Source organism: Dunckerocampus dactyliophorus, chromosome 2 (genome assembly GCF_027744805.1).
Source record: "Dunckerocampus dactyliophorus isolate RoL2022-P2 chromosome 2, RoL_Ddac_1.1, whole genome shotgun sequence".
Taxonomy (NCBI): Eukaryota; Metazoa; Chordata; class Actinopteri; order Syngnathiformes; family Syngnathidae; genus Dunckerocampus; species Dunckerocampus dactyliophorus.
The window spans coordinates 30946531-30972611 of NC_072820.1; the positions used below are offsets into that span (position 1 = coordinate 30946531).

Below are 26081 nucleotides of genomic sequence, written 5' to 3' on the forward strand. Positions count from 1 at the left end.
ACATAATCCCTCCAGCATGTCCTAGGTCTGCCCCAGGGCCTTGTGTGAAGGAGCAGCGGCTCTATAATGAGCTCCTCCAGGATGACCGAGCTCCTCACTCTATCTCTTAGGGTGAGTCCAGCCACCCTACAGAGGAAACTAATTTCGGCCGCTTGTATGCGTGATCTCATTCTTTCGGTCACGACCCAAAGCTCATGACCACAGGTGAGGGTAGGAACATAGATCCATCGGTAAATTGAGAGCTTTGCCTTCCGGCTCAGTTCTTTCTTCACCACGACGGTCCGGTACAGCGACCGCATTACAGCAGATGCTCCAACCTTCCCTCACTCGTGAACAAGACCCCGAGATACTTGAACTCCTCCACCTGGGGCAGGACCTCATTCCCAACCCGGAGGGAGCAATCCACCCTTTTCCGACTGAGATATAGATATAGATAGATGCATTATAATGTTTTATACTTTGAATGTTACCTTAGTACAGTACAGAATATGGTACACTCAAGTGTCTTTAAAAACACTTGGCTTAAATATAACAAATGTCAAAGTCATTTAAAGAGGTGGTGGGCGGTATCAATGACCTGATTGGTTTAAGTACAACGGAAGCTAAAGATAGTCTCTAAGTTAAGTGTTTTTAACCTTGTTGGCGTGTTGTCATGTCCCTGCGACAGGTCGCCGCCCGGGCTGGCGTTTACGACATCCTCAACCGGCTGAGCTTCAGCGAGTTCAGTAACCCAAGGGATGCCCCACTGACCCCACTGGCTCGGCTGCGCTCGCGCTGGCAGCAGCAGAACCTTCCGTCACTTCCCTTCAGGGGGGACTTCCTGTGAGGGGAATCACTGTGAACCACACAATACAGTACTGTGCTTTTCACAATAAAAGACTAACTTGATGCCTTTCTAACGGGCCAGTAAAAATGGTTCATTGTTTCGACTCTTAAAAGCTAGAAGTCGCCGTGCCTTTGATTGTCACGAATGATAGTTTGATCAAACTAATATTTATCTTCTTTATATGCAGTGGAAAAGGTTGTTTTCTTCAGCAGTGACAGGTGTCAGTCCAAAGAGTTAAATCCACTCCATTTAAATGTCGATGATGCGTTTAGGTGCAAACACACGGAGCATTAGGGCCGCACTGAACCCTGAAACACTGCTACTTTATTCTTGTACAATTCTCCATTTTATGATTTTATTCTTGGCCATTTCTGACTTTCTCATCATTTTTCATCTTCTTCATCTTCATTTTCATTCTTTAAGATTTTTTGGGCTTTATTCTTGTTAAAAGTGGACTTTTTTTCTCGTAATATTATGGCTTTATTTTCACAATACAGCTTTATTCTTGTAAAACTGGCTTGTAATTTTATGACTTAACTCCCACAAAATGATGTGTTTATTCTGATAATATTACTACTTTTTATTGTCATAATATGACCATTTTTTCTTGTTAAATTCCACTGTTTTCCACATAGCATGACTTGTCATATCATGTTTTTATTATTCTATTTGTATATTATAACTTTATTATACTTGTCAAATTCTGCCTTTTTTGGTCATCAATTTATAGATTCGTTCTCATAATATTCCCACTTTATTCTTGTAAAATGATGACTGTTTCTTGTAATATTACTACTTTCTTCTCATACAGCTTACAGCTTTATCTTGTGAAATTCCATGCTTCTTTTATTCTAATATTCTCACTTTACTCTTTCAATATTACAACTTTATTCATGTAAAATGCTACCCTTTGTCTCCTATTATTATGACCTTGTTATTGTCATATTGTGTTTATTTTCTCATTACATTTCGACTTTATTCTTGTAATTCTATGACTGTTGTCGTATTTTGATCTTACATCAGTGTGGCCCTAATTCTCCATTCCTTTTGTTGCATTTCCAGTGTTTGAGGAAGACCAAGGTGGCCTCAAAGTGGAAGTTTCCTTCAAATTTTCGACATGCAAAATTGATTATGATTATTAAGTGAAAATGCCGACGCTTGACAGTATGAATGCTGTAAGAAAGAGTCAAATGGGAGATTTAACACTTTATAAGGTGTTAGTTTTACTTAGAGATGTCATGTTTTCGTTGTAGCAAATCAACCGTTATTGTCTTTTTAAATGTTTTGATCTAACATCGACTCTCCATTCTTTTTTAGAGCTGAAATAAATCCAATAGATGAAACTGCTGCTGTCATGTGTTGTCTCTCCTCTGTTTTCTGTTCGGTGCTTGAGCCAAGTAAGCTCTCTTTGGTTTCCTTCATGCCCCCCACGCCCCACCTCTTCCGAATTATCTACTCAGCATCTGGTGCTCCAGATACGCTATGAAGCCGCTTGTATATCCGAATGGCCTCTTGATGTTGTATCCACGCCAGCAGTGGATACAAATGGTGCATTGTTAGGACGGACATCCTTCACCTCCGCACTATACAGTAATAAGGAGCTTAGGTGGATCAAAAGGCTAATCTTGAGTTGCTTTTTGAAGAGGACAGGTCTTCATTTAAGGAGGATGGGGGGGGGGAGCTGCGGGGTGATTAAAAGCTGCTTTGAAAGGCTGATATCCCAGATCTCTTCCCGTCTTGTTAGCGCATAGCAGGCTTATCTCGGAGAGCGCGGAAGTTGTCGGGATGTTATCACGTCACACAGGGCCTCGCCTGGATTATTGCAAATGGAAAGCAAGCAGCTCGGATGGGAACTCGACGAGAATAGTCTCTTAAGTTTGCCAGTGACACAAGTCCCTCTTTTGAGAAGGAAAACATTTATGCGGAGAAGGCCAGCTCGCTTTCAACGTGGGGACAACTTGACTCCAAAGTCTAGATAAGCGAGGACACGAGGAGGAGAAGGAGGGATGCTATATCACCCCACCCGCCCCCAACCTCCTTCTCTTTGAAATCCTTCCCAAATTGATCCTCTCCCAATGTGAAACTCAAGATGGACGTTCTGAGGGATCCCCAGATTAGGACGGACAAAGAGCGCCATTGAGAGGTCCAGCGGCAGCAGGAGGATGTTGCGAAATTCAGGAGACTAAAAGATGCTGCCCGATGATTTTTTTTTTTTTTTAGATGATTGCCGATCTTGCGTGACTAACAAAACAAAGAGGAGAAACCTTGATCTTGATCTTGGTTGGGAAATAGTTTTTAATATGAAAGCTGGCCAGTCAAGGCTGGGTATTACACCCCTGACTGACCACGCTAATGGAAAAACTTTGGCTGGCACCATATTCAAAAAAAGACTTAATAACAACATGGAACATAACCTTTTACTTTGAAAAATGAGCAAGCATTTTTTTATTGTATCTTGTCAAGGGCCCATCTTGGATATACCTTAGGGGAGTACAGCTTTACCAACGACTGAATATGGATTTACTATCCACTTTCTTTTTAATCTACAGTCAAGCATGGTGGTGGTAGCTGCATGGTCTGGGGCTGCACAAGTGCTGGCCCCTGCTGCTGTTCATTGAGGGGAAACATCAATTCCTAAATGCACTGTTACCTTGAAGAGTTCACAGTGAAGATGTCCGAACGCTGTCCTTGGTGTGAATGGTGTGGGCACTACAGTATTGTTTTCAAGAACTGCCTTAATCCTTTTGGCCATGGAGTTACACATGTTACTGGAATCCTCTTCCACGGGCGGATGTTTGACACTTTGTGCTCCTCCACCTTCCTTCCCACAGGTGCTCAATTGGGTTCAGGTGTGGAGGACTCTTTCTTGTCCACCCGTACACCTAGCACTCATACAGCTCCAGACCATGCAGCTACCACCACCATGCTTGACTACAGACACAATTATGTTGCTGCTCACTTGTGTTGACAGCTATGTAAACAATAATGGTTGTGTTTTCACTCAAAAGATAGTGGAGAGTAAATCTATATTGCTGTACACTGACTACTCTAAAGTACATGCATGTTTACTTTCTATAATATTGTCCCTTTTGGAATATACTGTATACTGTATTACAAATGCTTGCTGAAATGTGAGGGGGATACTTTTATGAAATGCTGTCTATACTATACTCTCTTTGTTGGTTATCGAACCATCCATATTTCCTCACCTCTATCGCCCAAGTGCTTGCTCATGTGGAGTTCAATTGGTTTTCAAGTATGAGGACCTGCTCCGTCCGTGCAGTGCCTTCAGAGTCAAGGATTTCCTCTCCTTTGTTGCCAAAGTACTGGCTCATGTGGAGTTGAGTTGGTTTCAAGTATGATTACCTGTTTCCTAAAGTAGCACCTGCTCTTTGCGTAAAGTGCCTTGACAGGTAATTCCTCGCCTCTTGTCACCCAAGTCCTGATGGGCATGAGTGAGTTGTGTGTGCTTGAGACACACATTACCATGGCCACCTCTCATTTTCTCAAGGCGGGGTGACCAAATGGCTGAGTTCTCGAACGTCCTTTCAGTCCACAGCATAATAACAACCTCTCTCAACACAAAAGAGGCAGCTGCGTCGCATCTCCAATCCGTCACACGTTTTCCCAGTGAGACCACACTTTGCAGCATTCTTGCTGCTGCTGCATGGATGATAATACAGTACACCCCCCCCACACACACACACACTTCCTTATCAAACTGGCATCCAAACAGACGTCCGTACTTGTAACCCATTAAAATGCTGAAGGAGTATTTTCATTTGGAAACTGCTGCGTCTCTGTGAGCGGCAGCTAGTCATTTTGCCTTATAATTGAACGCTAGGCTACATCGTGGAATGTCGTCCTGGCTACCCCCCAACCCCCCCGTGTGCGGTGCGAATGGAAAAAGAGCATCAAAACTTGCTCTTACAAGACGTTTTAATGCTTTCCATCGTGGTTAGTTTCCATCTCGTATTAATGCACACAATCCCAACCCCCTTATGTTGGATATCTGTTCAATCCGCTCATTGGCGCCCTGCTCCACATTGACCATCCCGGGAATGAGAGTTGGAGGTGATTAGGGTGAGAGTGTGGTGTACACACAAAAGAATGTCCAGGCTAGACACCTTTTCCAAACCATCTGATAAGGACTCCATAGATGCTAGCGGTCTCCACTGCCAAACCCCCCCCAAGAAACCCAGATTTATTTAAAAAGCTTTCCCAGGTCTTAATGACGCATTTGGACTTCACATCTGACATAACATTATTTTTGCAAGCTAGCAGGCATACAAGAACTGGAATGCTTGCAGTCTGGTTGCTAGGCAGAATACACAGGGCGCGTTACTCTCAAGTTAGATTCAACGACAGCAATGCCCAAAACTAAATGTTAATACCAGAGCAAAACTACCAATGAATGCTAACGGGCCTACTTTCAATTGAACTTTGAACTTCTCCACAAAGTCCAACATGAACTAGTGTATTACTTTCTGCTTCCCAGCATGCTTTGTGGCACTGCTTTGTAAATGGTTAATATTCTCTTTAATCGTATGGAAGTTGTTTATCGTTGTACATAATATTATTAGTCGCCCTGTGTGTGTTTGCGTCTTAGTGTTCATCTCTTTGACTATGGTTAGTATTCTGTGTCGTGTCCTTTCCACTGTGTGGAAGCGCATTGCTCGTGTAGTTTTGACTACAGCCTGCTCAAACGAAAACAACTTCCTATAAGCAACTTCAAGTGCCTCCTAGCGTCTAAAAACACCTGCAAAATAAAGATGATGTTTGTATTCGTGTGCAGCTTTAGTATTGTAATTGTGTGAAGAAAATGTTTTTTGCACATGTGCCATCTGCTACATTTTAGGCTATTGTTATGTATTATTCATATTTTATTTATTAGGGACAATGCATATTAATGGACATCTGCAACCAATACAGTTGTAAATATGACAGATTATAGCACAACTGCTAGTTTCCATCTGTAGTCTCCGGGCAGGTAACAGACAAATAACAATAAGCAATATATATATATATATATATATATATATATATATATATAATATTATGCTCTCATAATATAATATGATTATTCTTATAACTTAAAGAAATATATAAAAATAAGATAAAATCTAAAAATGAATGAACTTGCTGGCTGACTTCAGAGTCAAACTTGAAAAAAACTTGTTTAAAAAAAATCAATTTTACATAAAAAAATGTCGAGTGAATGCATGTATGTGATGTAGATATAAAGTATCTAGATGTTTTGGGCTTTTTATTTTTAAATTATTTGTTATTGTTATATTATATAATTGTATATTTTTATTATTTTATATGATTAATACATATTATTTTTATAATTTAAATATTGAATTAACTTGCTTATTTTAGGCTTAAAAAAGTCTTAATTGTTATTATATAATATAATTTTCAATTTTTTCTATGATTATATGTATTAACAGATGTTATCTATTAACATGTTAATAACATCTATTAACATGTTATTTATTGTAATTTGTAAAATATAAAAATTATATCAAATCTAAAAATGTATTAACTTGCTTGACTTTAAAAAAAAGTTTTAAAAAATCAGTTTTCCAAAAATAAGTCTAGTGATGTAAATATAGCTCGACCTTTTGGGCTTTCTGTTTTTAAATTATGATAATTATACAGGGTGGGCCAAAAGTAGGGTTACAGTTACTTCATTGTTAAGGTATATATATATATATATATATATATATATATATATATATATATATATATATATATATATATATATATATATATATATATATATATTTGATTTGATATTATACATTATTAATGTACTCCGGTTTCCTCCCACATTCCAAAAACATGCATGTTAGGTTCATTGGAGACTCTAAATTGTCCATAGGTATGAATGTGAGTGGGAATGCTTGTTTGTCTATATGTGCCCTGCCATTGGCTGGCCACCAGTCCATGGTGTACCCCGCCTGTCGCCCAAAGTCAGCTGGGATAGGCTCCAGCATACCCCCAGGACCCTAATGAGGATAAGCGACATAGAAAGTGGATGGATAGATGGATGGATATTATTAATATATATGATTTATTATCATTTTTAAAATATAAAAATAATATCAAATTGAAAAATAAATTAACTTGCGTGCTTTGGACTTAAAAAACCCCATCAAAAATCAGTTTTACAAAAAAAAACTGTCTAAAATGAACTCAATAATTTTGCCAGCCTCAATATATCGCCATGTGCACGTGAGTCTGTTTTCCTCTTCTCCCGCCTGCAAACAGGCAGGAGTGAGCCCTCGTCTCAGTCATACAGTCTCTTTGTCTCAGTGGGGGGAGGCGGGGCTGCTAGCATACACACAGAGTGCAGAAGACTGCAATATATTGTCATAATTTTTTATAAAAAAAAAAAGTAAAGTTAGAATCTCGTGTCTCTTTTTGTCGTAGACTAAATCTCATGTATGGTCTCGTGAACTAAGTGCCTTGTGACACTCTAGTACTTAGTGTCATGTAAATATAGACTTTTTTGGATGTGTTATTATGTTTTATGTATTTTTTAACATATTTTTATGGTGCCCATCGTTTACTGCTTGTGAGTTTGAAACCCACATTTTCCCTCTCTTATTCGTTGCTGTTTTACTTGGTGATGCGTGTCATTATCCCGTACGGCCTGTCATTGTTTTCATTATTCTTGCAGGTGATGTTCCTCCGTTTCCTTTTTTTAGGGAGGGATTAAGGGGGTCGCTTGGTTAAATGTGCGGTTGTGTGGTGGAGGGGAAGGCGCTCCCGCTGTTGGCTTGACTCTTTGCAAGTCGAGCACGCACTTTTTTGCGTCCCACAGCAGCAACAGAAGAGGAGGAAGAAGGCGAGGGAGCAGACAGAACCGCAGAGGAGGTACATTCACTTTTTTCTGAGTGTCGCTTTAGTGCACGACTGGATTGCAGATGTCCCTGCAGCGGGACACTCTGCCTGGCGGATTTACATAAAAGTGTTGTTTTTTACCAAAGTTGGCGGAGTTATATAGAAGTTTGTTTTTTTACAAGAAAAGTTGACTACTTTCGACTTTTTCCAAGTGCCCCGGTTGTTTGAACCGGCCGTTGTCCCGGTCATCCCTCGCTTCTGCTTCCCCCTACATGGATGGTCCAGTGTCGGTCTCTGGAGCTCAGCACAGGCCGAGTTTGGAGCTTGGAAGGAGGGCCAAATGTGCCGCCAACTCACCCGAGCACAGCGTTGAGGACTTGATTCGGATATAAAAAAAAAGAAAGGAAGGGGAAAACAGGTGAAAAAGGAAAAAGTAAGCCACCAGACCCTCAGCTATGGGTTGCATGCACTTACTGATGTGCTTCTCACTCAGTCAACTTTTGCTGGAGTCCACTTTTGCTGCAGGAGCCCACGGTGAGTGTCATGATCATGCTTTAAATCAATGCAGTCAAAGGTGGACTGCATCTGCTTGCTGTCAGGCTGTGGAATGTGTTACTCACTTGACGCTATCTGTTCCATCAGACAAACTCTCTGGAAAGTTAAGTGAATACGGTCTTATCGTGCCATTCAGCTCAGACTCTCACGGCCGCTACATGTCTCACCTGGTCTCCACTGGAGGCACTCCTGAGGATGGAGATGATGGGAACAGCAGCAGCAGCAGGAGGAGGAACACCAGGAGACGAAGGGTGGCCCGCGGTGCCCCCGAGATGCCCTCATTGACTCCCGGCTCGGCCCAGCGCTTGTTTTTCAACGTGACCATCTTTGGCAAGGAGCTGCACCTTCGGCTGAGGGCCAACAGGAGGCTGGTGGCCCCGGGGGCCTTTGTGGAGTGGCAGGAGGACTTTGAGGAGAAGGCCAAGGAGCGAGTTCACAGGGATTGTGTCTTCACCGGGGACGTGAGCGACATGCCCGACGCCACCGTGGCCATCAGCAACTGCGATGGACTGGTAAGCGCTCAAGGCAGCCTTTTTAAAAAAAATGTTAGCAGGGTGAAGGTGCAAAGGTGTAGCCAACCTCAGCAGATGTCTCCCAAGTGCTTACTGAGTGACATTGGAGTTGCTTTCCTTGTTTGCTAGCATAATTCCAAAACAACTTCAATTTATTTCTATTGAGCAAAGTGGTGACTATCATTAATAACTGGCAGGAGGTGCAATGGCAGTACTCGTGCATGAGCGTCATATACCGCCGACTTTGGCTCTCAGGCTTATTTGGAGTCTTTCTGTTTATTTGTACTTTGCAAGGTGGAAAGAGGAGACCTGGCATTGATTATATGGCACATACTGTATGTATTGCATGCATGTGCCCATGCATGTGCAAGCGTACTGTTAATGAATTACAACAACTTGGACGTAGTATGTGCTCGTGCGTGAACGGGCATACTGTGGGCTTTTTGATTTTGTGACTTATCTCGAGTCCTTCTGTTTATTTCTATGATTCAAGGTGGCGGTTGTCGTGGAGGACTGGCAGGAGGAGCGATGAAAGGAATGATAAAACGCATACTTTACTTGCCAGGGCGCTTTGCCTTTGTCGGTCTTTTCGAGTCGTTCTGGTTATTTTATAATGCTAGTGTGCAAGTTCTGTTATGCTGCTACCATTAATAACTGGCGGGAGGAGCAAATATATTAACACAATATTTACAATGCACCAAAATGTTGTGGGTTTGTGCAATACAGCCAAGTCCTGCATCCTAGCAAAGGAACTTGTGCTTGGCAGAGGTACATTTTTGTACCTCACTGGCGCATTAGGATTAAACATTCTGCTTTTGTACCCTTCATATTTCTCATTTTGTGGGTAGGAACATAATATAATATATTAGGAACATCATATCATAAATTATAATAATATATGTAATATGTTATGTTGCTGAAAAAGGGACTGTCACCTCAGAGTTCATGATCTATGAGTGGACCATAAGGGGACATAAATGGAAAGCTTGTGTAGACCTGTCATGGAAGCTAACCCTTTCAAGGCCTTTGGTGTGGACTAGTCCAAGTGGAAAATGGTCCACGTGTTGCCTCCGCATGCACGCCAAGACAAACACGGACCTGTCTGTGCACTACGGCTGTCTTGGACTGAGGACTTTCATAGTCTAATCTGATTGGTTCGATTTTGTCAACTAATCGTCAAATGTTGTTGATTTTTTGTGAGAGCACAGCTAATGGGGATCCCTACAATTAAACACATCTCATTTGTGACGTTTTCCACCATAATTTCCAACATAAATAAGGCTTGAAAAACAACGGCTTGCCAAAACTCTCAGTTAGCAGACTAATTTAAATTTTTTTCTTTGCCGCTTTATCCTCACTTGGGTCGCGGTGGTATGCTGAAGCCTATCCCAGCTGACAAACGGCGATACAAACCCAGACCTCCTGACTCTGTGGCCAACATGCTAACCACTAGGCCACCGTACGGCCTAGCAGCCTAATTTATTGGACTAAAATCCACATTTATATCAAAATAGGCTATGTATAACAGAAACAAAGACATTCTATGTTCAAATGTATGCTCATTAGCAGCCATGGGCACTGGGCAGCCCCCATGTAGTCAGAGTGGTACAATCTTGATCACATGACAATTCCATATCATTTGACCGCAAAGTTGATCGTCGAATCAGACCCTTCCGCATTGAATCGTCTCATAGTCGCTTATTCTAAGACACCCCTACTGTGCATGCACATCTTGCATATTCTTTTCTACCTTATAGAGGTGCCATTTTTAAAGCTAGACAGCACACTTGTCGGGGAGGGGCAATGGAAAAAAAGCGCCTTTTTTCCCAGAAGCTGTGTAGACATCTCCTGCAGAGAGGTTTCTCATGACATCACTTCGTAACTCATCAACTTCCATGATTACCGGCATTCCAAGCTCATGACACAACACCTATAACGTGCGATAGCACATACTGTAGCACTGCAACTGTTTTTCATAGCTGGAAATGACACAGACGACTGAGTGACATGTATGACGGAAACGTGAGTGGTGGATAATGACAGTGGGCAAGAGGGCTATTTATGTCGAGCGTTGGTTTAAAAAGAGACAGGGCCTCCTGGCAACAGTAAGCCGGGAGGCCAATTGCTGTTTTTTTTCCATCAGTGGATTGGGATTGTGGTCTGTTGTCTGTTATGTCTTTGAAGTTGAGGTTCCGCACAAGCCTGGTCTGCGTCCACTGCTTTTGTTGACATTTCAAGAGGACATAGTCTTGAATTAAGTGTTCTTTAAGTGGTCCGATGTTGCCGACACTTAAGCAGCCACTAATCTTAGCTCATTCCAACAGACCTTAACACCTTAGCACCTATGGTTATTTTGGCTGGGGCTCTGTGTTGTACTTTAAACATCATTTTGCAGATTTGACACGGTCTGTGCATTTTAAGCCGTGCGTACACGAGGGTTGCATGATAGAAGCTGTATAAATTTGGCCTAGGAGAGAGATTTTAATTCTGTCACTCTGATGTGATCCTTCTGAGTGTGGAGCCGCTACTCAAAGTTACTAATCCACGCCTCCATGGCGGCAAATAAACTACATTTCTTTCAAGTATTATTATCACTGGAGGCCGAGGAATAGATTTACATTTGACACGTCGAGCAAGAGGAGACAGAGAAGCCATGCTAACCGTTAAGCTAGCTTGAATGTGAAGTAGAGAAACAACAACATACAAACAACATAATTAAGCAGATTGTGTTTTTTTTGCCTAAATTAAACATTTTCAAACATAAAAATGGCTAAATGAGCTAAAATACAAATACAGCATGTCAGAAGATGCTGGGATGACATGTAATATTCTACACTGGTCACTAGTTGTCAGTAATGTTATTGTAATGTTCAGTTAGACACACAAGCACCAGACTTGATCGCCAGAGTCACTTCCTGTCTGTGCCACTGGAACACAAGCAACACAGGAGTATGAGTCTTTTATCTCTTAAATGGCTTATTTTCCTTTATTATGTCTCCTATATTGAGTAATACAAGTGTAAAGGTGACTATAGGGGTGTTATTGCATGTGTGGAGGGCTCTAATAATGTTAAAAAACATATTTAAAAGGTCATAAAGACATTTTCTATGCTTTAACTACAAAAATATTCCCTTTATAAATAAGGAATCCTACTTTGTAGAAATTCACTTATCACGGTTGGTTCTGGAACCAATTAACCGCGATAAACAAGGGATTACATAGATGAATAGTAATAGAGTATAGGGAGAGAATAATACAACGGCTACAAAGAGCAATTACAGTGTGACAGCACACGTCCAAAAACTGGAAATTACACAATACATTACTGCATAATTCAGCAGCCAAAACTACCGTATTTTCCGTACTAGAAGTCACACTTTTCTTCATGGTTTGGCTGGTCCTGCGACTTGTATTCCAGAGCGATTTATACTGTGAATGTTTTTTTTCACACTCTAGTATTGTGGGTTTGTGTGCCAGTATCTGCTACTCCTATCACTCCCGTACCACCGAAAATGTACCATGTAAACATCAACATATTGTCCACAAGAATACGGATATTTTAAAACCGCATATTTTCTATGTGTTTTGGCCTCTTATCCAGACGCATGCGGAGATTTTTGTCCTTAAAAACGGAGCCTTTGGAAAACTTGACGAACAAAGTTGTGGGCTTCGGAGAACGCTATACTGCTGCTGCTTTGCTTGCTAAATGGCCACGACACCCCTTTGGGTTTGGGACAAGACCCGATCGGACCTCTAGCTGGCGGGACAAGTTTCATAAGCATGTTGTTATTTTGGAAGAATGGCGTGGGAATGTTAGCAAGAAGCTTGTGATTTCGTTTGACTGAGCTGCTTCGCCCGCACATTGAAAGCTTCCGTGTTAGATATGCCTGCCTTTGTCGTGGAAGCGATTAAATAAGGACAATTATTTCAGCAATGATAGCACCTCAGATGGAGTTCTTTCTTGATTAGTCAAATGAGCTACTGTTTACAGCATTTCAGTGATAAAATCAACATCTCCTACATTTTAATGAAAAACATGTTTAATCCATTTTTCAATTTCAATTTTTCAAGTTTTATTTTCAATAAATTTTGCTGACAAATGTGAAATAATGTACTGAAAAGTAACACTACTTTGCTAGCAATCCACATGTAGCTTCTACTCTACATTGCCATGTTTGTTATCATACGTCTACGGAAAGGACGTCATCGGCGCTTCTGATTGGTTAAAATTGCCTTAACAGTCTATGGCCTGTGGGTAAAAGCTGTTTGCCAGTCTTGTGGTCCTGGACTTCAAACTCCTGTAGCGTCTGCCTGACGGTAGGAGTGTGAATAATGAGTGTTGTGGATGTGTGCTGTCCTTGATGAGGTTGTGTGTTCTGCGTAGGACTCTAGATTTATAAATGTCTTGCAGTGAGGGGAGGGCTGCCCCAACAATGTTCTGTGAGGTCTTGATCACCCGCTGGAGTGCCTTCCTATCACGTGTTGTACAGTTACCGTACCAAACAGTGATGGAGGCGGTAAGGACACTTTCCATAGTGCATCTGTAGATCAACTGAGGATTTTGGGGGACATGCCAAATTTCCTCAGTCTTCTCAGGAAGTACAGTCTCCTTTGGGACTTCTTCATAATCTGTTAGGTGTTGTGAGACCAGGTGAGGTCCTCGCTGATGTGTGTGCCAAGGAACTTGAAGGTTTTCACCCTCTCCACCTCAGTCTCATCAATAAACAGGGGTTTATGCGGCTCCTTTTCCCTTGTTCTTGGGTCAATGATCATCGCTTTGGTCTTCTCTGTATTGAGAAGGAGATTGTTATCACGACACCAAGCTATGAGGTCCCCCACCTCTCTTCTGTATGACGTTTCAACACCACCAGTGATCAGTCCGATGACTGTAGTGTCATCCGCAAATTTAATGATGCTGGTGTTGTTGTGGGAGGCCACGCAATCGTAGGTGAAGAGCGTGTAGAGGAGCGGACTCAGCACACACCCCTGTGGGGTCCCAGTGCTCACAATTCTTGAGCTGGATGTGCGATTGTGGACTCTGACTGACTGGGGCCTGCCTGTTAGAAAGTTAAACACCCAGTTACAGAGGGAGGGAGACAGGCCAAGTGTGAGGAGCTTATTTGTGAGTTTGTGGGGGCTGACTGTATTAAAAGCAGAGCTATAGTCTATAAATAGCATTCTGACATATGTGTCCTGCATCTATCTATCTATCTATCTATCTATCTATCTATCTATCTATCTATCTATCTATCTATCTATCTATCTATCTATCTATCTATCTATCTATCTATCTATCTATCCATCTATCCATCTATCCATCTATCACCTGCAATCATGACCAAGTCCATGACTGGCGGCTGTCAAGCACCACTCTTGTTCCTTTTCAACCTCCACTGTATTGATGTTAGCATGACATGCCGCACATCTCCTTGAGATATGTGGACGTGAATATCCTGGGAATGACAGCAGCTACAGCGTCTTAATCCCACATTTCCTTTTGTTTTCTCGAGGGCGCCTCCGTCAAAACATCACACTTGCATTCGCTTCCAGGCAGGATTTGTGGATGTTTTTACTTTTTATATTTATGGATTTTTCTTTTACAGACACACTGCTTTTCACTTCAATTTGTCTCCAAGTTTGCCAGCTAGTTGGCAGGGTGCTCTAAGTGAAATTACACACAGTAAATATCAGCCTTCAAAGTTGCTGGAGGCAGCGTGTGGAATTTAGTGCTCTGGTGAGCTGACGTGTCTGCTAGCTCTGCTTTTGGCTGTCAGTGACGCTTTATTATACAGTGGAACCCGTTTTTGTCGAAAACCCCTCTAAGTCAACTAACTTGTCAAGTACTGGTCCACCGTGTTTTTCTTCTTCAACATACATGGTCAAGCACTTTTGTCTGCATAAAATTTGAGGGTCAGAGGGGTCACTTCTATGACAAATCAGTCCATTTATGTTGACATGTGTTATAGTATTGTGAACTTTGTCATTATCTCGTGTGTTTTTGCAAAAGCAGATTTGTGGTTATTTCAAAATCAATAAAAACAATCAGAAATTAAGACTTACCTTCAAAGTTTCGCCATAGGACCTTTCCTTTTTCCGTCTTTCATCCCCCTCTCCGTGACTAACAAAACGCACCTATTTAAATTTTGCACAAAAGAATGTCAACAATCTGCTGTACAGTTCTAGTTTTACATGCATAAAACAATTTGAAATACATCTAAATGACGAATGAAGGGTATAAACTAACATTTAAGGTTACTTTTACCGGCGCTGAAGACGTTTTGAAGACAAGCCATAAGTATTATAATGATAACAAGAGAGAAAGATTGTTAAGAAAAAAGTAAGTTAGCATGAACATGATAGCCACTTGTAGCTCGCCCGGGGGACAAAAACGAGCTAGCTAGCAACCACCAGAGAGGCAGTGAGAAGCAAAATGTGTAAACAAAGATCCCACAAAGTCGAATGAGATTGAAACGCGAGTGATCACACTCTGTGCCTGTGATGAGCTGTCGTTGATTGACTAAACATTTTATGGACTATTTTTCATTCTCACGATAGTAAAGAACAAAGTGAACATCAACACAAGACGCGTACCTTTATCTGGACACACATGCGCAAGTGCCAACAGGGCAGACAGGCGATTCCGGTGCATGTTTATCCAAATAAAGCGTAGTGAAACATTTTTATGGTATTTTAAATTGTTTTCAAACTAATTGTGGTCAATATGTGTGTAAATAATAAGTTGTATACAGTATATATCTACTGTATATAGCATATATATCTATTAATACAATACAATATGTTGTTGTTTTCAACTGAAAAAACCTCCTCATTTTTAAGATGTAGCGGCTTTTTTTTTGTTGTGGCGGTGCGCCACGATCAAGTACATGTAGTGGAAACCCTGATCTATATAGATTTAGAATTGGTTTATGCATGTAAAACTATAACTGTAAAACTACAACATTGTGTTTTGTGTTAATATTTTTGGCTTTCTGGACCATTCCAGAAAGCCAAAAATTAAAATTAATTGGATTTACATCATTACTTATGGGAAAAATGGATTCAGTTAGCGTCCGTGGAGTTGAACCTTGTGGAAAGTTCTACTGCAATGTTCATTCATACATTCATTTTCTATGCTTCTTAGTTCTCATTAGAGTTGCGGGAGTATGCTGTAGCCTATACTAGCTAACTTTGGGCAGGAGGCGGAGTAGACTCTGGACCGGTCGTCAGCCAATCGCAGCACATATAGAGAACCCCCCCCCCCCCCCCCCCCCCCCCCCCACACACACACACACACACACACACACGGCAAGAACACGCAAAGTCCACACAGAGATGTCCAACGAAGATTCAAAGTCAGATCTTCCAGATCTCCTGCCTGTGTGGCCAATATAGGCCAGCATGCGGCCCCATTGTCATGTAACATCACCCATTCTTTGGCCAAAGTCAAAGTTAAATATACTTAGTTAGTTTAGGTTCAGTCCAAGGGATTCGACTTAAATGGGGTCCACTGCAGACCTGCTGACATGTACGCATTTTTTGACCCGTGACTGCACTTGTATGCTTTGCTGCTCTCCGGGTGTGCATTTTGTAACATTTCACCGGTTTCAGTTTTGAGTTCAGTCTCGTGCATCCATCCATTCTTTATACCGCTTCTCCTCATTAGGGTGGCGGGGGCATACCGGAGCCCACGGCATGGGGAGAATCGAGCCTGACTTCGGACGACAGGCGGGGTACACCCTGGACTGGTGGCCAGCCAATCGTAGGGCACATATAGACAAACAAGCATTCACACTCACATTCATACCTATGGACAATTTAGAGTCGCCAATTAACCTAACATGCATGTTTTTGGAATGTGGGAGGAAACCGGAGTACCTGGAGAAAACCCACGCACACACGGGGAAAACATGCAAACTCCACACAGAGATGCCCAGGTGAGAATCAAACCCAGATCTTCCCGATCTCCAGACTGTGTGGCCAACATGCTAACGAGTCTCAGTCACATGCACCTACAAAAAAATTCTTGATCTGCGGGGTCGTCAGAGCCCCTGGCATCCTTTCATTTGGCGTAACTTTCATAATTTGGCGTGGGGTTAAGGGACTCTTAAAATGTCTTCAATGTTGGCAGGTCTGCGCTGTCAACTGACTCTCATTGATGACACTCAAGTCAACATCCATTCTTTTCATCTGTGTTTGTGTCTTTGTCCATCCATCAGTCATCAGTTTGCCTAGTCATTCTGTTACTCGTTAAAACGATCTATTGTCATCCTCGCCATTCATTCAACCATTATTTTCATGGATTCATTTGTTTATTTTTTTATCCATCCGTCCACGAACAGATCCATTCATCGATAGTCATCTTTTTCTCCAACCGTCCATTGATCAGTCTATCCATGGTCCACCCGTTCATGAATCAATCCACTCATCTATGTTTCCATCCCAAATTGTTAAGAATCCATGCCTTTTTCCACCATCCAATCAATCGAGGTATGCATCCACCAATTCGTAGTATCATTCATGTATGAATCTATGTTCCAAGCATCTTTTTCCTATCCCAAGTCCTCCTGCACTGTTGTGCCTTGGACAGCAAAGCTCGTCCTTACAGTGTCTGCTTGTGTTTACTCTCCAGATGTTTATTGGCTCTTATGCAGCCTCGCTTTCCTTAACGGGTTTAATCTGGATATTCCGGTTTCCTCCCACATTCCAAAAACATACATGTTAGGTTAATTGGAGACTCTAAATTGTCCATAGGTATGAATGTGAGTGTGAATGCTTGTTTGTCTATATGTGCCCTGCCATTGGCTGGCCACCAGTCCAGGGTGTACCCCGCCTGTCGCCCGAAGTCAGCTGGGATAGGCTCCAGCATACCTCTACGACCCTAATTAGAATAAGCAGCATAGAAAATGGATGAATGGATGCTCAGAACCATTCTTCTTTTCTTTTCAGGCAGCATTGTTCTCTCATGTTGCCATACTAAATTTCAGATTCTTTCAGCACGTGTTGCTTTACATCATTACCAGCTTTGTTCTTTCAGGATTTCTCCCACCAGGTAGCATAGGTGTAGATGTGGTAAGTTGGCGTGGCATCACTATCAAGAAAGTAAACATTTGCTCAGCGCGATATGTGCGGATGTGATGACCCAGCTTAGCGGGTTTTGATAATGGATGGGATGTCCCTTGAGGCACTGGTCATTATTAGAGCGGCAGGGGGGATGTTTGGGTGGGGGGGTTGGGTGTAGTAGCTAATTTTTTCAATGAGCAAGTACAGAAAAGGTGGAGACAACCTGGAAGAATAAGAGCAGGATTTGACAGGAAATGAGATAAGAAGGGTTTTCATCCAAGATTGAGGGAGATGAAATGGACCACAGCAGGATGATGATGTTGATGATGTGACAAGATGCTTGTATAATATAATAAAAGTATATTCAAAACAACAATATTAAGCATAAAACTATGCTTAATAGTAAGGCAATATTAGTCATTATAATACATTTTGCAAAAGTAACAAACTGACATCAAAAACCGCTATGTTAATATAATGAATGGAATAAAAAGTGCAAAAGAGAAGGCATGAAATTGTATAATGTAATAACAACAATACACATCAAGTTCAATTTCAATAAAAACTGAAAGCTTTAAGGTTTAAATGTAATAAATTAAATAAAACCACAATGATAGTGGTAGTCATATTACTAGTGTGATTATTTGAAATAAAATGAACGATGAATGAGAAAGTTTTTAAAATGTTACAATATAATAAGACATTAATGTTACCATATTTGCCCATATGTAATAGATGCAAATAAATAACTGAATAAATGCAACATAACTAAAGTAACATACGCAGTACATAAATAAATACATTAAAATAAAAAAATATATATTTATTGTACCTTAAAAAATAATCAAATACTAAATAAATATGTGGTGATTGGGCAGCATGAACCACCACACTTACTACTCGTTTCGGTCATTTGTTGACGAACAAAGTTTCCTGGAAATGGAATTTGTTGTATGTGAATTTAGCATTGTGGATGAAGGAAGCCACTCGGACTCATGAAAGCATTACCAAACGCTCGTGAATAAGGCCGGTGTCAACCAGGAGCACATGGATGGAGACATAGAGGTATGTGGAGGCCAAATGACTCTGCCTCACTTAATTGCACTGTTTGCTTTAGCGGGCACGCTCCTCACATTAAACACTTAAAATAGCCTTGAATGATTTGATGTGGGAATTTAATTTAATCGAGGCCAGCTCCAATTTGCTTTGATGTCTCGCCACACGAGATGTACGCAACGTGACCCCAAAAACAATCAATTACACACACAGCGTGAAAAGAATGTCATCTAGAGACGTAGTAGCATTGATGATGAATAATATGATATATACATATTAAATAGTATATTACAGCTAGATGAAGCAATTTCATTAGAAATTGCGCGTGAATGCTGAAGCTGAACAAAAAATGTAGAATGAGTGGTGAAATCTATTCACCGACTGAGGATTGAACCAGCAGCCATTAGGTTGGGAGATGACCACTTTACGACCTGCGCCATGCCACCATGAACATGGATGAACAGAATGTTACATGTAAAATTAATTTCTACCAATAGGAGGTGACAAAGGATTGAATTATGGAAAACGGGGCAATGTTTTGAAAAATCCTGATGTCCGGAATGAGCTGAGCATTGTGCTGCTGAAATGGTTTGAAGTGGTTGAGAAATGTGGGAGTAGTTGGCGGACAAGAAACAGCAGAATTTGAAATGTCACTTACACAATGACTGAGGATCAAACCAGCAAGACGACCACTCTACCACTGAGCCATGTCACCCTGTAGAATAAGTGGAATGCTACAGGAATGGAAAATGGAAAATGATTTCACCCTGTAGAATAAATGGAATGCTACAGGAATGGAAAATGTAAAATTATTTTTCACCAGATGGGGGCACCATTTAATTTTCCTCATTAATTTTCAATGTTAAATTGCCACAGGAAGTATGAAATTACGGTACAGTCAAACCTGTCTTAGCGGCCACCTGTATATAACGGCCACTGAAAAATCCCCGGCAGAAAATGTACGTGTTATAGACCCTGTGTATAGCGGTCACCTGTCTAATGCGGCCTGTGGCCACCCATTTTGTATCCCTCGGTCAATATCTGACTGCATATAGCGGCCAAATTACCAACTCAAGTAGAAGCTTCATGCACAAAAAAGTTTTGTTTTTCAATCAATGAAGGCGTCGTGTGTAGACTTTAATTACTGAGTCCTAGCTTAGTCACAATCATTCACAAGATCCACACAAACTGTCAGTTGTTCCACATAAAAAAAGCCGTCTTCTTTGGAGCTTGTTGCAGACAGTGACACCGTTTATTTCCTGGTGTGAGACAATGTGCACTGGTCAATACTGTAATGCCCCTTGTTGTGGGGAAGGAGAGTCTCACGTCGCCAATGCACTTTAATCGCTTTAGTAACAGCGGTTTATTAACCTAGTAGTTCTTTTCAACTTTTATCCGCAGTCCCACAGTGCCCTCTACTGGTCAACATGTAACAGTATAATTATATGTATCTGCAAAGACAACAAGCTTCTAATCAGAGACATGTTAATATGTGTGCGCACAAATTCAAAATGGCCGCCAACCTGTCTATAACGGCCACCTGCCTATAGTGGCCACTTTTGCCGTTTCCCTTTAGTGGCCGCTGTAGACAGGTTTGACTGTAAATGTGGGATTTTTTTTTAAAAGCCCTGATAGATAACCAATGTGTCACGTATTTTGGCGTTGGATTGGTTTGAATCAGTTGAAAAAAAGGTATAGCATTTTATTCAATGGATCATTTATGTCTTTAAAAAATAACCTTAAATATACATAAAAATATGTAAACAAAAAAAAAATTGACACATTAATACAATCTTCTATAAATATAAAAAATATTTAATTATTAATAAACCTTTTTTTGTGGTCGGAGTCCAGTGCACGAGTGCTCCAAATTTGTCACATTACGAGGTCATCTCTTTTACACGACACCCCATAAGGGTACATTACAGATTTTCAGTTGGATTCAGGCTTCCAAAACATATCTGTAGGGTCCTACTGGAAACTGGAGGGCTCATGGACAATGAAGAGTATAGGGTGGGATACATCGTGCTCATCTATTGCTAGTTGATGCACATCCCAGAAACAATTATCTTCAAAATAGGAACCATTAAGGAGCTCCAAGGTCCAATCTTTCTTTCATTTCATGCTTTTACTGACAGGTGACAGAAAATGGAGGTCCAAAAATAAATCCATTGTCCATCTTGACAGCCACCTTAGATTGTGTGAAATCCAGAATTCCCTGCAAAATGATAGAATTATTGGCCTTTCGACATGGGTGCTAATTTCAAACCCTTTTTCAATCTTTCTTTCCAGGCAGGGTTGATCCGCACCAACAATGGCGAGTTTTTCATAGAGCCCCTGGAGAAGGGCCAGCAGGATGTGGAGGTGAAGGGGCGTGTGCATGTGGTTTACCGCAGGTCGGCCATCAAGCGGGAAGCCGGCCAGCGCGGGGAGGAGCTCCGCAATGAAGGTACGCCACGGAAAAACCCTCAAGGATCAGAATTTCAAGAAGACATTAGAGTTGAAAAGTAACGCGTCATTGACCACCTGGGTGGAAAATTGCCTCCAAGGCGTGAGAACAAACATCACATGGCGATACAGAGGCCCTAAAGGTCCACTTTGTACCATTTTTCAACAGTCAGTCTCAGTGGTGGCCTGCGGAGGTGATAGTGTGCTCTAGCTTCGTCCTAGGGTCTCCCTGGGGGCCTGATATCCCAACCTTTTTGTAATTAGTGTATACGGACACAATCCATAAATGAATTAGTGACTGCTGTGATATAGACAGGGGGTAGGATTGAATAAGCTCTGCTTCTTCCTGCTCCTTTTTTGACACGTTGAACAGTGAATTGTGAATATGTTATGCATTTTAATATGTAACATTGCATGCAATTAATCAAACTAAACTAGAAAAACTAAACTAATCATATTTATCACATTGGTAATTGTGTTGTGTTATCTTCATTTATTTCATGGGTTCTCCAGTTGCATTAACAGCAGCAGATGATTGAATGTGTTCTTATTGCTCTGGATAGACTGTCTTTTTTTACTTTCATTGCAGTGGTCGACTTCGGCATCGCCGACCTCCCGGCAGCTATGGACCTGGTCCAGCACAAACTGTCCGAGGCCGAGCGCAAGCGCAGGCACGCCAAGAAGGACGACTACAACATTGAGGTGCTGCTCGCCGTGGATGATTCGGTGGTGCGCTTTCACGGCAAAGAGCACGTGCAAAACTACGTCCTCACGCTAATGAACATTGTAAGTAGCGGTGGTGGGGGTGGGGGTCACTGGGTTCATCAGACGTCAAATATCAGTTGACATGACGCTTTGTCAACAGCTTTTTTAATGGATTACAGTGGAGGTTAGCTCATTCTTTATGGACCTCAGCAGCTCCTACCACCATAAGCTCCTTATGAGGAACCCAAATCTTTCAAGTCAGATTTTCACAGAGTGCTGGTTTCACTCTGTAACAGTTACCACTGGAGGAGCCCACAGTAGTCTGATAAGCTGCACCAGCCCAGTTGTGGGTTGGCATGTTCTGCTGTCATCGAAACTGCCGCTACTTTGTGCTTATTTAACTAGCATGTCACGTTCACTTACCCATTGGTGTCAGGGTGAATGTGTGCCCATCGGCTGCTCTCTGATCAGCACATTTTTTTGTCCCCCGAGGGGAATTTTCTCCAAGAAGCGAGGGGTTGCTTGTAAGCCACCAGAGCCGTGCCCGTGTTCAAATCCCTCCGAATCCCTCCTGTAGTACCACCTGGAGAAACTCTCCCCCCCCCGACCCACCCCAAGGGATTGATTGCTGGACCTCCTGTCTGCGTGAGGCTGAGGTGGCTGCCGAGGTGCCCGGCGCACAATGGCAGCGTTGTTTCAGCACGGGCCACGTCGATGCATTGCTGTATACAAACCATGGACGGCCCTCGCCGCCTCCAGTCCACAGCTGCTACTCTCGTTTTGTAGCTGAATTCCAACCTCCTTAAGTGTGTGTGTGTTTGTCCATGTGTGTTCCTTCTGGGTTTGCAATTATCCCGGCGCACATGGCCCCTAAAGACATACCAGAAACTTTCAAATGTTCACAAAAATGATATGCAACCTCAGCATTTGGTACTGAATTAATATAGCAGCTCCTGTTTACCTCTGAAAAAGCCAGACGGATCAGATACTGCTTGACTGATGTCAACAAAATCCAAAGGTGTAAGTTCTTTACAGGACGATACAAACATTAGCGACTAGCATAGCTATGCAAGCTACAGTGCTAACATTACACACACATTGTAATTGCGATGTCATGCTAAATTTGGCTATTTGCGAAAGAAAAATGATCGAACTTACAGCTCCCACGTCTGTAGCAGTCTGACGGATAGTTTGCAGAGCTTTATTTTAAGACTTATTTATTTATCTTATTTATTTTAGACTAAAAATTTTTGTAGTGAAGCCTTGTTTTTTTACAAAGTGGTAGGCAGCGCACGCTCATCTAGCTGGGGCCGATCAGGGAGGTATGCCCACAAGGAAGGAAGTTATTTTGTCATGACATCATAAAAACCCGGAACTTCAAAAACTGAACTTCTCTCAAAAGTGAGGGAGATGATCGATTTTTCTCAGGTTTGGTACTCATAAACAGACACATACTGAACATCAAACATCATTAGAATGTTACTTTTGCATAATAAGGGGAATCTGAATTCACTTTGTGAATGAAGCGACAAAAATACTGCAGGAGTCCTATTGTCACAATATAGAACTCTTGTGCTTCTTAGCTTGCGATCTTTATGGGTCGATTAGATCTAAACTAAGTTTAGTCATATTTTGCTTAGGACAGGGCTTTTCAAAATGTGAGGCTCTATCAGAGAACATAATATGATGCTGCCCTCCCACACTCCCCGAAAAAACTATTTTAAAAATGTTGCTCTCAGTGTAGGAACTAAACTGTTCATTTTGGGCATTAAACATAGCAAAAAATATGTTTGGCTTCATTTTACTCAAGATCCTGCGCCTCTAGTAGTAGTAGTAGTACCTGTATAAATAGCGGCAGTCTAGAGTCCTCGGCCAGGCTTTGTCTTGCCAAATCGCACTAAAGGGCCGGTGAGGAATTCAAGTCCATTGGCTCTACCTTGTCTGGAACTGTCACAGCATGTATTGGCCCCAAATGGACTCCTGGTGAATGGAATATTTGCTTAAGCGACTAGCCTGTTGCTTAGCATCCCTGAGCAAATTTGGACTTGATGCCCAAGAAGCCGTTCATCACTGTCCCGGGGGCTTTTGTGTGCGGTGAGGACATAACATGCAGAATGCGCTGCTTATTTGTTGGCCGTATTTGGACACTTTCTGGACATTTTGGTCCTTTGTGTGCCTCCCAGCCTATAACCTTTTTCAATAATAACAACAATCAGGCTGTATATTGTGGTAGATGAGGTTATGATGACTCACACGGCTTCAATTCCCTGAAAGGGAGTCCAGCGGTTCAGTTGTTATATTGATGAAAGTGCTCGGCCCCCAGGGTTCTGCTGATGACTCAATGACCCGTGTCCGAGCTGAGTGAATGTCATTTTCAAACTCATGGACCTGCTGATACAGTAGAAACATGTCCATTTACATTTCAGCCCTGAGGAGGAAGAGGAAGGAGAATATTAAAACACTTCTTAATTGTATTTACAGAGTAAGGGTTTGAGCTGGGGCAATTGAATGTAATTATGGGATGGTAAGTACATTTTGAATTGCACCCATTAATGAGTGAATATTAGATACTTCTCCATGGAAATTAACTTGTCGGGAAATTAGCATGGTCAACTCTGGGTCGGTGAAAGACTGAATTCATAGATAAAATAATAATAATAATAACTACTGAAATGAAAATAGAACATAATAAAATACATTTTAAAATAACATGAATAAAAAATATGAAATGTAATTACATGAAAAAATATATAAATTACAAAACACGAACCTTTGTGCACATTTTGAATTTAGTGAAATTACTAAATAATTAAATGTAAAGAAAATTGAATTAAGTGGAATTGGAAAAATCATGAATTTTAATTAGAAAAAAAATTATAATTGAAAAATACATAAAATTACATTACATTTTTTAAATAAATTAAATGTACAAAATTACCTCCCAATGTGGAATTTCAAATTTAGACTTTGTGAAAAAAGAATTAAATTACATTTAAAAACAATTATATTAGATGTAAGAACATCTATAATTTTAAGAAGAAAAAATATCATAAAAAAATATATACAATAAAATTACATTTAAAAACATGTACAAAATGTGAACAATAATAATAATAATATCAAAACTAAACACACTAACTCAGACTCTTTGGTCTCTTGAAGAAATGTGACTCCCCTTGGCAAAGAGTCGAGCCTTAGTTTAGCTTGTTAACTGCAAGTCATAAACAAAGAACCCCCTCTAAATTTGAGCATCCAGGGTGTGAGCAAACTTTATGGATGAAAATAAAACTTGTTAAAGCGGACGTCGGGAATGGCAGCGGCGCATAGCGTACATTCCACATCGTCATAAAGCCAAAGACAGCAGCTGACACATTTCTGGGTCAGCTGGGCCTATTTTTTTCCTGTCTCTCAACACTGCATAACATCACTGGTTGTACTGGAGCTCCGCCAGCGTATTAACACAATATTCCAACATAAGACAGCTAAAGCCAAGAAAAAAAACGCCTCAAAGGATCATATTTCCAGTAAAAAATGTTTCATTTCTGCTCTACAGTTAACATTTTGTTGCTTATTCCTCCTTGCAGGTGGATGAAATCTATCACGATGAGTCTTTGGGAGCCAACATCAACATCGTCCTGGTTCGCATGATCATGGTCGGGTATCGACAGGTAAGATAGCAACAGTTTTATTGTTTTTAGTGTGTCAAGCAAGTGGAGTTACATGCTTTTCAGATGACAGCGATAATATAATAATATGGGTGGCGGGGGTGGGATTGGGGGATACCTTCCAAGAACAAATGCAAATAATGGATGCATCCATAAAAAGTCCTAAAAATGCCTATTTTTGATACTTTCAACCAGGAGTGTCCAAAGTTTTTCCACCAAAGGCGATATAATAAATAATGAAAGGATGCAAGGACCACCTTGACCTTTTGTAAGGGTAGGTAAGGAGTAGGGATGTCCGATAATATCGGCCCACCAATATTGTACAACGAGTGAGTACAATGATCTCATTAGATTTATTTTTCAATTATTTAAACTTTCTTCTTGTAAATTTGCTTCTCGTAA

The 26081-nt window shown here is 41.2% G+C and overlaps 2 protein-coding genes across 8 annotated transcripts in view; both read left to right on the forward strand.

The window, feature by feature from the left end:
* The window catches only part of pald1a (phosphatase domain containing paladin 1a), a 76666-nt gene extending 74497 nt beyond the window's left edge, over positions 1 to 2169 (forward strand). For all 3 annotated transcript variants that reach the window (XM_054766621.1, XM_054766622.1, XM_054766620.1), the window contains exon 20: positions 668 to 2169. In XM_054766621.1, coding sequence (XP_054622596.1) covers positions 668 to 826 — 159 coding nt within the window. In that variant the 3' untranslated portion in view covers positions 827 to 2169. The remainder of the gene's footprint in view (positions 1 to 667) is intronic.
* A 5380-nt stretch (positions 2170 to 7549) lies between these two features.
* Positions 7550 to 26081, forward strand: part of LOC129177050 (A disintegrin and metalloproteinase with thrombospondin motifs 14) — a 48651-nt gene continuing 30119 nt past the window's right edge. For 4 of the 5 annotated variants that reach the window (XM_054767744.1, XM_054767746.1, XM_054767745.1 and 1 more), the window contains exons 1-5: positions 7550 to 8212; positions 8321 to 8745; positions 21154 to 21310; positions 21899 to 22095; positions 25599 to 25682. In XM_054767744.1, coding sequence (XP_054623719.1) covers positions 8134 to 8212; positions 8321 to 8745; positions 21154 to 21310; positions 21899 to 22095; positions 25599 to 25682 — 942 coding nt within the window. In that variant the 5' untranslated portion in view covers positions 7550 to 8133. The remainder of the gene's footprint in view (positions 8213 to 8320; positions 8746 to 21153; positions 21311 to 21898; positions 22096 to 25598; positions 25683 to 26081) is intronic. The other variant, XM_054767748.1, reaches the window with a different exon arrangement.